Source organism: Pan troglodytes, chromosome 19 (assembly GCF_028858775.2).
Source record: "Pan troglodytes isolate AG18354 chromosome 19, NHGRI_mPanTro3-v2.0_pri, whole genome shotgun sequence".
Classification (NCBI taxonomy): Eukaryota; Metazoa; Chordata; class Mammalia; order Primates; family Hominidae; genus Pan; species Pan troglodytes.
The window spans coordinates 58936675-58948744 of NC_072417.2; the positions used below are offsets into that span (position 1 = coordinate 58936675).

Below are 12070 nucleotides of genomic sequence, written 5' to 3' on the forward strand. Positions count from 1 at the left end.
TTTGGCTGTGTCCCCACCCAAATCTCATCTTGAATTGAGCTCCCATAATTCCCATGTGTTGTGGGAGGGACCCAGTGGGAGACAATTGAATCATGGGAGTGGTTTCCCCCATACAGTTCTCATGGTTGTGAGTGAGTCTAACAAGATCTGATTTTTTTTTTTTTTTTTTTGACAGAGTCTCGCTCTGTCACCCAGGCTGGAGTGCAGTGGCACAATCTTGGCTCACTGCAAGCTCTGCCTCCTGGGTTCATGCCATTCTCCTGCCCCAGCCTCCTGAGTAGTTGAAACTACAGGTGCCCGCCACCATGTCCAGCTAATTTTTTGTATTTTTTGTAGAGACGGGGTTTCGCTGTGTTAGCCAGGATGGTCTTGATCTCCTGACCTCGTGATCCGCCTACCTCAGCTTCCCAAAGTGCTCACAGGCGTGAACCACCAAGCCAGGTCAATCTGATGGTTTTATAAGGGGAAATTTCCTTTCACTTGGCTCTCATTCTCTCTGTCTGCTGCCATGTAAGACGCTCCTTTCACCTTCTGCCATGATTGTGAGGCTTCCTCATTGACGTGGAACTGTGAGTTCATTAAATCTCTTTTTCTTTATAAATTACCCAGTCTCTGTTATGTCTTTATCAGCAGTGTGAAAACGAACTAATATATTCCTTCTTTGTGATGAATAGTATTTTCTAAATTTTCTACAATAATCCTCTTTCTTCCTATGCACTCTCCACCACCACCCCTGTGTGTGTGTGTGTGTGTGTGTGTTGAGTCAGAAAAAAAAGTTATTTAAACAGTTTAAGTTGATGTTGGTGATTTGAATGAACTAGACTATATTGGAACAATGGAACTCTTAAAAGAAAATAACTTACATTTCATATTAATACTGTTCCTTTTATAGTAGTACCTCATGAAAGATCCCTAGAAAAAGAATTACAAAACCCTGCTTAAATAAATCAGAGATTACATGAACAAATGGAAAAATATCCCGTGTTCATGGATAGGAAGAATCAAACTCATTAAATGACCATACTGCCCAAAACACTGTATGGATTCAATGCCATTCCTACTAAATTACCAATGACATTCTTCACAGAACTAGAAAAAACTATTTTAAAATTCATATGGAACCAAAAAAGAGCCAGAATAGCTAAGGCAATCATAAGCAAAAAAAACAAAGCTGGAGGCATCATGTTACCTGACTTCAAACTATACTGGAGGGCTACAGTAACCAAAACAGCATGGTACTGGTACAAAAACAGACACATAGATCAATGGAACAGAATAGAGAGCCCAGAAATAAGGCCACACACCTATGACCATCTGATCTTCAACAAAGCTGACAAAAACAAGCATTTGGGGAAGCCTATTTAATACATGGTGCTGGGATAACTGGCTAGCCATATGTGGAAGACTGAAACTGGCGCCCTTCTTTACATGATATACAAAGATTAACTCAAGAGGATTAAAAACTTAAATGTAAAATCCAAAACTATAAAAGCCCTGGAAGACAACCTAGGCAATACCATCTTGGCCATAAGAATGAGCAAAGATTTAATGACAAAGATGCCAAAAGCCATTGCAACAAATGCAAAATTGACAAATGGGATCTAATTAAATTAAAGAGCTTCTGACAGCAAAAGAAATGATCAATAGAGTGAACAGACAACCTAAAGAATGGGAAAAATATTTGCAAACTATGCATCTGACAAAGGTCTAATATCCAGCATCTATAAGGAACTTAAGCAAATTTATGAGAAAAAAACAATACCATTAAAAAGTGGGCAAAGAACATGAACAGACACTTTTCTAAAGATGACAATTTTTGTGGCCAAAAAGCATATGAAAAAAACTCAACATCACTGATTATTAGAGAAATGCAAATCAAAACCACAATGAGATTCCATCTCACACCAGTCAGAATTGCTATTATTAAAATGTCAATAAAAGAACAGAGGCTGGTGAGGTTGTGGAGAAAAGGGAACACATTTATACACTGTTGGTGGGAGTGTAAATTAGTTTATCCATTGTGGAAAGCGGTATGGTGCCTCCACAAAAGCTAAAAACAGAAATACTGTTTGACCCAGGTATTTCATTACTGGACATATATCCAGAGGAATATAAATCATTCTACTATAAAGACATATGCACCCAAATGTTTATTGCCACACTCTTCACAATGGCAAAGACATGGAACCAACCTAAATGCCCATCAATGACAGACTGGATAAAGAAAATGTGGTACATACACACCATGGAATACTATGCAGCCATAAAAATAATGAGATCATGTTTTTGTTTTTTTTTTTGGGAACATGAATGGAGCTGGAGGCCATTACCTTAGCAAACTAATGCAGGAACAGAAGACCAAATGCTACATGTTCTCATTTATAAGTGGGAGCTAAATGATGAGAACTCGTGAACACAAAGAAGGGAACAACAGACAGGACACTGGAGCCCCCTGGAGGGTACAAGGTAGGAGGAGGGAGAGGTGCAGAAAATGTAACTATTGGTACTGAGCTTAGTACCTGGGTGATGAAATAATGTGTACAACAAACCCCTGTGACATGAGTTTGCCTACGTAACAAACCTGCACATGTACCCTCAAACCTAAAATAAAAGTGGAAAAAACAATCAAGTAGTCTCTCCAGGAGAGCATACTTTTATTCTAACAATCCTGTAAACGTTAAAGGCATTTTAAAACTTGTAATCTGGACATGCTCTCTGAACAAGCTTACAAACAGCTACCAGCTTAACAGCCACCAGCTAGTTTTTGGAGATGGAGTTTTGCTCTTGTTGCCCAGGCTGGAGTGCAATGGCGCGATCTCAGCTCACTGCAACCTCTGCCTCCGGGTTCAAGCAATTCTCCTGCCTCAGCCTCCTGAATAGCTGGGATTACAGGCGCCTGCCACAACGCCCAGCTAATTTTTTGTATTTTTCGTAGAGATGGGGTTTCACCATGTTCAGCAGGCTGGTCTTGAACTCCTGACCTCAGGTGATCTGCCCGCCTTGGCCTCCCAGGGTGCTGGGACTACAGAGTTTTCATTGTTTATAAAAAATAAAATAGCCTCTCAATGGAACAATATTTGCCACCATGAAAGATGTTTGACAGGCTTGGAATGTTTCTGATCTTCAATATCTTTACTCTAGAAAAGCATAAAAAGAAAAAGTAAAAAGATGTGAATGAATGACTTAAGACTGCTTTGAACTCTAAATACTAAAGAGTCTATGTGCAGAACATTCTGATGGAAATTATAATAATGCCAAAACTGGTGTGAGCCATGGCAGTACCATTGATGTAAGCAAAAGTTGCTGCTGGGAATTTATCAGTGCAGAGATGTGTGGTGAAGATGCTGATGATAGTTCCTTACTCTGAGCCAGCCATCACGTGGAATCTAGATTTGCAAGTATGCCTGCCACACTGGGTGACTGGTTTCACAGGTGATTAGAAATGATCTAGGGATATCCCCCAATTTCATACCTTGTTATCATCCATGACAGTATTCAGGGATTCAATCCACATTGGATCTATGTCGCCGTCCAGTAAAATCCACTTGGGCCCATCATGGGTGATGCTGGCAAGCTCCCGCATGATGGAAGAGAACAATCCTAAAAGGAACCACTGATACCTTATTTTCCATTTCTTCATTAATCCTCTTTCACTTAAACATAGCTTTCCCCTTTAGCTACAACACACAGAAGGGGGCGTACGTGGAACATGCAACGGCAGATCAGACCTGGTTTTATTTTTATTTTATTTTACTTTATTTTTTTTTAGATGGAGGCTTGCTCTGTTGCCAGCCTGGAGTGCAGTGGTGTGATCTCAGCTCACTGCAACCTCTGCCTCCTGGGTTCAAGCGATTGTCCTGCCTCAGCCTCCTGAGTAGCTGGGACTAGAGGTGCGTACCGCCATGCCCAGCTAATTTTTTTGTATTTTTAGTAGAGATGCGGTTTCACCATGCTGGCCAGGATGCAGATCTGGTTTTATATCTTGCTTTGCAAAAACCTAGCAGTGCCCAAGGTGCATTCTCCCTGTGCTTTAGTCTAACTTTTCATGACATTAACAAGAACAAGAACAACTCCTGATAGTACAAGCTTTTTAAGTGACAAAGTGGATCATTACAGCAAGTAACTATGACATGATGAAACTACATTAAACTTTTTAAGGTAGAGTTTTCATGCTTTGTAATTGCAGTCTTAGCGAATCTTGCCAAACACAAGCTTTGGAAAGCGGCCCATCTGATTCTAATTGTCATTACCTGAAATTTATATATTAATTTGGGCAGAATTGATTTTTATGATATTAAACTTCCCTAGTTAATAGTATGGTACGTCTGTTCATTTATTCACATATGGCTTTATGTCCCTAATACATTTTTACAGATTTTAAAATATATGTGTTTGGTTAAATGTGTTCCTAAATATCTCATGATTTTTATTGCTACTGTGAAAAGAATTTTCTCCTCCTGCACTTCTATTTTTAGTTGACTCTTGCCAGTATTGAGAAAAGTTACCAAATTTTGTGTATTTATTTTATGTTCAGTTGCCTTTAATGAACTTTCTTATTAATTCTAGTAATTTTTCAGTAATGTCTAATACATTTTCTAGGTATAAAGTTGCATAATAAACAAAACAATAATTTCTCTCCTTTCCTCTAATTTTTTTCTTTCCTCCAATTTATACCATCTATTTCATTTTCTTGTCCTATTACATTTTCTAGAACCCCAATAAGCAATAATGTTGACAATAGGCATCCCTAACTTGTTCCTTATTTTTCATGGAAATTTACTGTATCATTATTCAGAATGCCTTCGTTTTCATTTCAGCTTTAGGTACAGAGCATTTATTATATTTTAGGGGTTTCCTTCTATTTCTACTTTACTTAGAATTTTCTATTAGGAATGAATTGCATTTTAAGTATCTATTTAGTGATCAAATGATTTTCCCCTTTAGTTTGTTAATGTTTTGTGTTAATACTGTTAAAAACAATTGCTCTATCCCTACATTCCTGGAATAGCTTTTACTTGGTCAAAGGGTATTATTTTTGAGATACTGTTTGATTCTCCTTACTGATATTTTATTTAGAATATTTGTGTCTATATTAATGAGTAACATTGGGTTTTTTTGGCTCCACATAAAAGTTGATATTAATATTATTCTTGCTCTGTAAGATAATTTCAGAGTTATCTTTTCATAATTTTGAAATTATCTGTTTTTTGCTCTACTCTTTTTTAACTTTTTCTTTTCACTAGTTTACTCAATTTTTCTACTTCTTAATGAAGAAATTTTATTAATTTATATTTTGCTAGGGGTTCATTTATTTCTTTTAGTTTTTCAAGTATGTGTCATCAATTAAATATTTTCTTCTACTTTAGTCTTGTCTGTTAATTGCAAATTATATGTATATTTACTCTTTTTTCCCGTTAATCACTCTCACAATAGACTTATCTTATTGGTCTTTACAGCGAACCAATATTTACATTTATTTATCTTTTATATAATCTGTTTGTGTTCCTCCTAGTGACTAATTTCAGCTTTTATCTTTATCAGTTCCTTTTCCGTCATTTTCTTTGTGTTTAGTTTGAACAATTTCTTATGATGAATATTAACTTCCTTTACTTCCAGCCTACCTTTTATAATAAAGTGAGTTTAAAAAGTTTTCCCTTAGAGGTTTTAGATGGAGCCCATAGGTTTTCTTGTATGAAGTATTTTTTTATTGCATCCTAGAGAGGTTTGCAATTAAATTTCCTTTTTGATACAGGAATTAAGAGAGCATTTCTTGATTTGCAAGTAGTAAAATCATTTTTGGTGACTTTCTTGCTATTTGTTTCTAATTCTATTCCATTATTATCAGAGAATGTGACCTGTAAATTGATATTGTTGAATTCATTATAGCTTTCTCTGTAGCCAATTACATTTTTAATTTTTGGAAATCTTACATGAACCAACCAGGAAAGGAATACTTTCTATTTATGGGATAAAAAGTTCTATAACTTTGTATTATATTGAGTTTGGTGATATAATTGCCAATTCCTTTATGTACTTATTTTTCTGTTTACTGGAATTAATTTTGAAAATAAAAAACAGATAACAAATAAATAAATAAAACTAAAATAACCTGTTAATTTGTATTCTTTTAAAGTTATCCAAATTTTTTTTTTTTTTTTGGTAGACATGGGGTCTCACTATGTTGCCTAGGCTGGTCTCAAATTCCTGGCCTCAAATGATCTTCCCATCTTGGCCTCCCAAAGCACTGGGATTATAGGAATGAGCCACTGTGCCTGGCCCCTAAACATATTTTAAAGGCTATGTTCCATTTACTTCGAACTTACCTTGCTCAGTGAATACAGACTTGTGATTATTATATCTTCCTTGTCAATTTTCCCAAATTTAATGTATAAATCTAATAAAATTTTAACTAGAATTCAGACTTAAAAGTTTGAATTATATTATTGAGCTTATATTTAACATGAAAAAAGAAGTGCTTGAGACAAGACAATAAAATTACAAAAGATTACTGAGGAGGGACTTACCTCATTGGATATTAAAATATGTTATAAAATGATTGTAACTGAAATAAAATGACATTAGTATAGGATTAGATAAAGAGGTGAGTCAAACAGAATAGAAAGCCCAGAATCAGATCTCAATATACATATGCAATTTAGTAAATGACAAGCTGGTGTTTAAATTCAGAGGTAAAGGATAGTTTACTTAATAAATGGTATGGTTACAATCAATTATCCATCTGGAAGGAAATAAAGTTGATTCTGTACCCTGCCTCATACTAAGCCCCAACATAAATTCCAGATGGATAAAAAATGTTAATGTAAAAAGAATCTTTTTTGACCAAATTTATGATACTAGATCAGCAGCTGAAGAATTATAAACTAATAGAAATCCCAGATGCTAAAAAGACTAGACAGGCATAATTTCCTTTGTTAAAAAGAGCATGGGAGAATAAAGTGTCTATAGACAAAGAATAGGTTGGGGAAGCATTAGCAATGCATGTGACAGATAAGGGGTTAATATCTTTGATATATTAAAAAACTCTTGGCCTGGCATCATGGTGGCTTACACCTGTAATCCCAGCACTTTGGGAGGCTGAGGCGGGAGGATCATGAGGTCAGGAGATTGAGACCATCCTGGCTGACACGGTGAAACCCCGTCTCTACTAAAAATACAAAAAATTAGCTGGGTGTGGTGGCAGGCACCTGTAGTCCCAGCTACTCGGGAGGCTGAGGCAGAAGAATGGCGTGAACCTGGGAGGCAGAGCTTGCAGTCAGCTGAGATTGCGCCACTGCACTCCAGCCTGGGCGACAGAGTGAGTCTCTGTCTCAAAAAAAAAAAAAAAAAAAAAAAAAAACTGTTAAAAATTGGTAAGAAAAACAGGAAATAAAACCACACAAGAGCAAATTACTAAGATCAATAAGAAGGAAAGATGCTAAGTCTCATTAACAGCAAAATAAAAATTAGACTCTGGTTGTTAAATCCTTGTGTTCTAGACCTCAGATGAAAGCTCCTAAATTAGAGAAATCCAGAGAGTTTGACCCGGATGTGGTCAGACATTGAAACATCAGGAAGGAGCTGAGATTTCCTCATTCCAGAAGCTACATAGGTTTTAGAAAGAGGTCCTCCTTATCAGCTCAGGGACCTCTTTTTTTCCCCCTCAACTTTCTTTTCTGCTGTCTTCCAGTGCCAAACGACCCTTTACGATGTCTATTGGTGAAGTTTAGTTCTTTGAAGGTAAGGCTGAGATCAGCACCCAGCAAACACAGGGTTGGGGGCCTCTGAATCACTGCAGAAAGGAATATGGCTCTAGGGGCCCTCTTGAGATTGAATGGATAATCATCAGGGGCCTGGCATGGGCACAAGGTTCTGTAGCATGCAGCTTCCCCATCACTGCTGGGGCAACATGAAATAGGGGAGTCGTGCCCTTTGTAGGATGCCAGACTGCACCACTTCTTTGGGAATGAGCCGTGGGCTTCCCTACCCAACACATACTTGAAGTCTACTGCCAGGCAGCATTAACACTCTACACCACGGCTCGTACTCCAGAGTCAGTGAACTACAGCTGAATGCCTATGTTGCTTTATCTTATTTATTTATTTGAGATGGAGTCTTGCTTTGTCACCCAGACTGGAGTGCAGTGGCACGATCTCGGCTCACTGCAACCTCCACCACCCGGGTTCAAGCGATTTTTCTGCCTCAGTCTCCTGAGCAGCTGGGACTACAGATGTGCGCCACCACGCCCAGCTGATTTTTTTTTTTTTTTTGTATTTTTAGTAGAGACAGGGTTTCACCATATTGGCCAGGCTGGTCTCGAACTCCTGACCTCGTGATCCACCCACCTCCGCTTCCCAAAGTGTTGGGATTACAGGCATGAGCCACTGTGCCCAGCCTGCTTTATCCTCTTTAAATGCACTCTCTAAAAGGCAGCTGGAAGAGGTCCCCAAGGAGGGAGAACATCTGAAAAACTGAAGTTCCCCTGCAAGCCAAAATTGGTTTCTCCCTTTCTACTCGCTTTTTTGTCTCCTTCTGCGGTCCCAAACAGATCAGTCCAATGTTTGCTTCTGCAATTCACCCAACTGCATCCAAGCCCGCCACAGGGACTCTGAGGCTAGCAGAGACTTTCTCCTGGGAGAATCCCACGCTTACCATCCTTCCATTCTCGTGTGGCTGGATTGATGATGCCAAAGAGCTCGTCATTTGTGACTGCTTTGGGATTGAGGTCAGTCCAGACGGGGCGCCGTTTCATGATCTGATAGGTCTTGTGCAAGGACCTCAGCACCTGTGACTTGCCGGTACCAGCGCCACCCACCACAAATACAGAGTGCCGCACAGCCAGGAGCTCCTCCAGCTGGACCACCTGAGGAGGCAGGAAATTCAGCCAGAGGGACCAGCCTGTGACTCACCTGCATCCCAACTGCTCTTCTGTGACCCCAGCTGGTGTCTGAAGTGAGACCTGAAGTCAACAGAGGAAGAGTTATCCACCCCAAGATGTCAAGAGGTCTGAAATATAGGGGCAACATGATTCATTTGTTCCTGTATTCATCATTCAGTTATATAATTATTAGTCACCAACCAAGTGCTACAGAGTGTGCCAGGCGAGGGGGATTCAGATGTGATCCTCCTGCCCTCTGTGATCTTATAGTGTGATGGAGAAGAAAGTCATGTGGACAAATTATTCTAAGGTAAGAGGATAAGTACTATCTTAGAGGTATTTATAAGGTGCTGTGGAAACAGAGAGGAGGGAACAATTGATTTTGTACACATAACTTACAAGTCCCCACAACTTAGAAGTTCAATAAAACACATAAGAACTTTCAGCTTATTACTCTATTCTTGCTTTGAATAAATTCAGTTTTCTTAAGGTTCTCTTTTCTGGGAGACTACTGACTTCCAGCTCTAATTTGAATTGATTGCTTTCTAGGCCTGCTAATGGCTGTCATTTCAGGATTTTTTTTCTTGATTCTTGATTTTTTTGAATCTCACAATATTTTTCTTGTTTTTCATTCTTGTTTTGCTGTAGTATGTCCTCAAGTAACTTACTCAAAAAGGGTGCATAAGAAGTAACATTTATGAGTCTGAGAATATCATGGATGATAATTTGGTTGTATAGAATTCTAGTCTTGAAATCATTTCCCTTAAAAACTTTGAAGGACTGCTTTTCTTATTCTCAAATATCCAATTTAGCTGACAAGAGATTCTGAGTTCCTTTTAAATTTCATTCCTTTCCTGGATCACTTGTTGATGTGGTTTGGCTTTGTGTCCCTACCCAAATCTCATCTCGAATCCCCATGTGTCGAGGGAGGGATCTGGTGGGAGGTGGTTGGATCATGGGGGCAGTTTCCCCCATGCTGTTCTTGTGATACTGAGTGAGTTCTCACGAGATCTGATGGTTTTATAACCAGCATGGTGCAGGGAGGAGGTGTAGCATGCAGAACAGAGCATGGAGTCTGAACTTACACTTCATTTCAAGCCCTTGCTCCTCCACTTGATTTGTAGCAGATTGTTATTTAATTAGATCTGTGATAAATGTTACAAAGGAAAAATGCACTGGGCAAGGAAGACAAAGGGTGTCTGCAGCTCTTTATTTCCCCTCCACTCTTTCTCTCTCTTTCCTGCTGCCTTGTGAGGAAGGACTTGCTTCTCCTTCACCTTCTGCCATGATTGTAAGTTTCCTGAGGCCTCCCCAGCCATGCAGAACTGTGAGTCAATTAAACCTCTTTCCTAACTACCCAGTCTCAGGTATTAATACACTAGTACTACCTCCTCACTTAACTAGGAGACTTATTCTTTTCTCTTGACTCTTGACCTCTGAAATTGCATTATGATGTGTCACTGCACAGATTCATTTAAAGTCATTCTGTTCAGTACTGTCTTTCCAATGTGGATACATGTCTTTCCAGCTCTAGTTATCTTTCTGTTCTTTTTCTAGAATTCTTACTGGTAACATGTTGGATAACCTAAATTGATCCTCTATACATCATCTCACCTCTCGCACTTTCTGTATCTGTGTGTGTGTGCATGTGTGAATATTTTACCATACACACACACACACAATACATAATACTGCTTATAACTTTATCCTGGGATGTTGCCTTTATCTTCCCATCCTCTCACTGAATTTTGAATGCCATAGATGATACAATTTTACATTTAAAAGAGGTCTTTATAATTCTCCAGTAGTGCTTTCTTTGTACAATGGCATCTAATTCTTGTTTGATGGATATCATTTTTTAAAATTTCCTGCAAAGACGCTAATTATAACTTTAAAAATATTCTCTTTGTTATTTTCACTGGCTGTTTTTGTTGTGTGTGTGTGTCTGTGTCTGTCCATCTGTCTTTATCTTGCGTGTTGTCGGGTTTCTTCAATATCTGGTAAGCCTCAAGGTTAAATAAGGAGCTGTGCTATGTTTTCCAGGAGGCTGGGAGGGGTATTCTCCTCTGCTGGTTTTGGGTGTTCTCTTTTGCTGGTCTCTATCCAGGATAGTAGGATTGAGTGGAGGTTCTGTAGATGTGGCCAGATCTTGGCCTCTGTCTTTGTCCTTTCATTTATGGGTGAGTGAGCAGATAGTTGGCATTCAGGCTGAGGTACACCAAACAGAATGGAAGGGCTGTAAAGTAAGGATCCTCCAACTTTCCCTTGTATTCCCTACCATGCATTCCACATTGTGGGTCCCCAGTTAAGAGTGGTTGAAATGAATTGAGTTATTACTAACTAGATACATATTTGTACATCTAAAACAACCCTTTGGATTATGGATGAAGGATAACCCATTATCCTGGACAATAAGTAAGAGATAGAGAAATCCTGGGAGGAAAAACCACATGTACCTTGAGCACAAAGTTGTCCTCAGCCTGGAGCTTCAGATCCACTATCGCCTTCCTAACCAAAGCTTCGAAGTTGGGGTCTCTCCTCCGGGGGACATCCAGGGCGGGAAAGAGGTCCCCGATCAGGCCCATGAAGATGGGCATGTCATCAGTCACAATCTTGGGGATGTTGAAATCCCGCAAGGAGCGCATCAGGACCTGGTCCTCAGGCCGGTCAGGGTCTCCTCTCTTCAGGGATCCTGCCACCACCAGCACAGACTTGATGGCCCGTAGGCCCCAGTCGTAGTGATCCTGTGGGCAGTGTTAGATCAAAGTGACAGAGAGACAGAACCCCATGTGCTGGGGTGAGTGTCTGCAGAATCATAGATATCCTATGAGCATTAGGTCACCTCTGAAGCCTGGACAGAGACGTGGGAAGGGATGACTTAGAAAATCATGATCCCAGAATTTAGTTCCTGGTCTAACACTTGCTACTTTTCCAGTTGTGATGACAGCAGGGCAGACACAGAACATACAAATGATGTGGGGGGTCAGAGAGATCAAACAGAACCATTTTCAAACCTATCTGGCTACTCCTTGCACACTCAGCAGGTAGAATTGGAAGGGCTGTCAAGGAGGGAGCCATGTTAACTCTTAGAGATGGTAGACGCTGAGCTTACATGTGCCACCTTGGAGGCCTGCACATTCTATGGGAAAAGAGGTTTAAAGAATAGCTCCTTAAAGTGGGTTCTGTCAAAGATGA

The 12070-nt window shown here is 39.4% G+C and overlaps 1 protein-coding gene across 3 annotated transcripts in view; it reads right to left on the reverse strand.

Annotated features, from left to right (window-relative positions):
- Window positions 1–12070, reverse strand: part of DNAH9 (dynein axonemal heavy chain 9) — a 377141-nt gene that overhangs the window by 217459 nt on the left and 147612 nt on the right. For all 3 annotated transcript variants that reach the window (XM_063799007.1, XM_016932363.4, XM_063799008.1), the window contains 3 exons: window positions 11332–11619; window positions 8650–8860; window positions 3473–3600 (listed from right to left, as the gene is read on the reverse strand). In XM_063799007.1, coding sequence (XP_063655077.1) covers window positions 3473–3600; window positions 8650–8860; window positions 11332–11619 — 627 coding nt within the window. The remainder of the gene's footprint in view (window positions 1–3472; window positions 3601–8649; window positions 8861–11331; window positions 11620–12070) is intronic.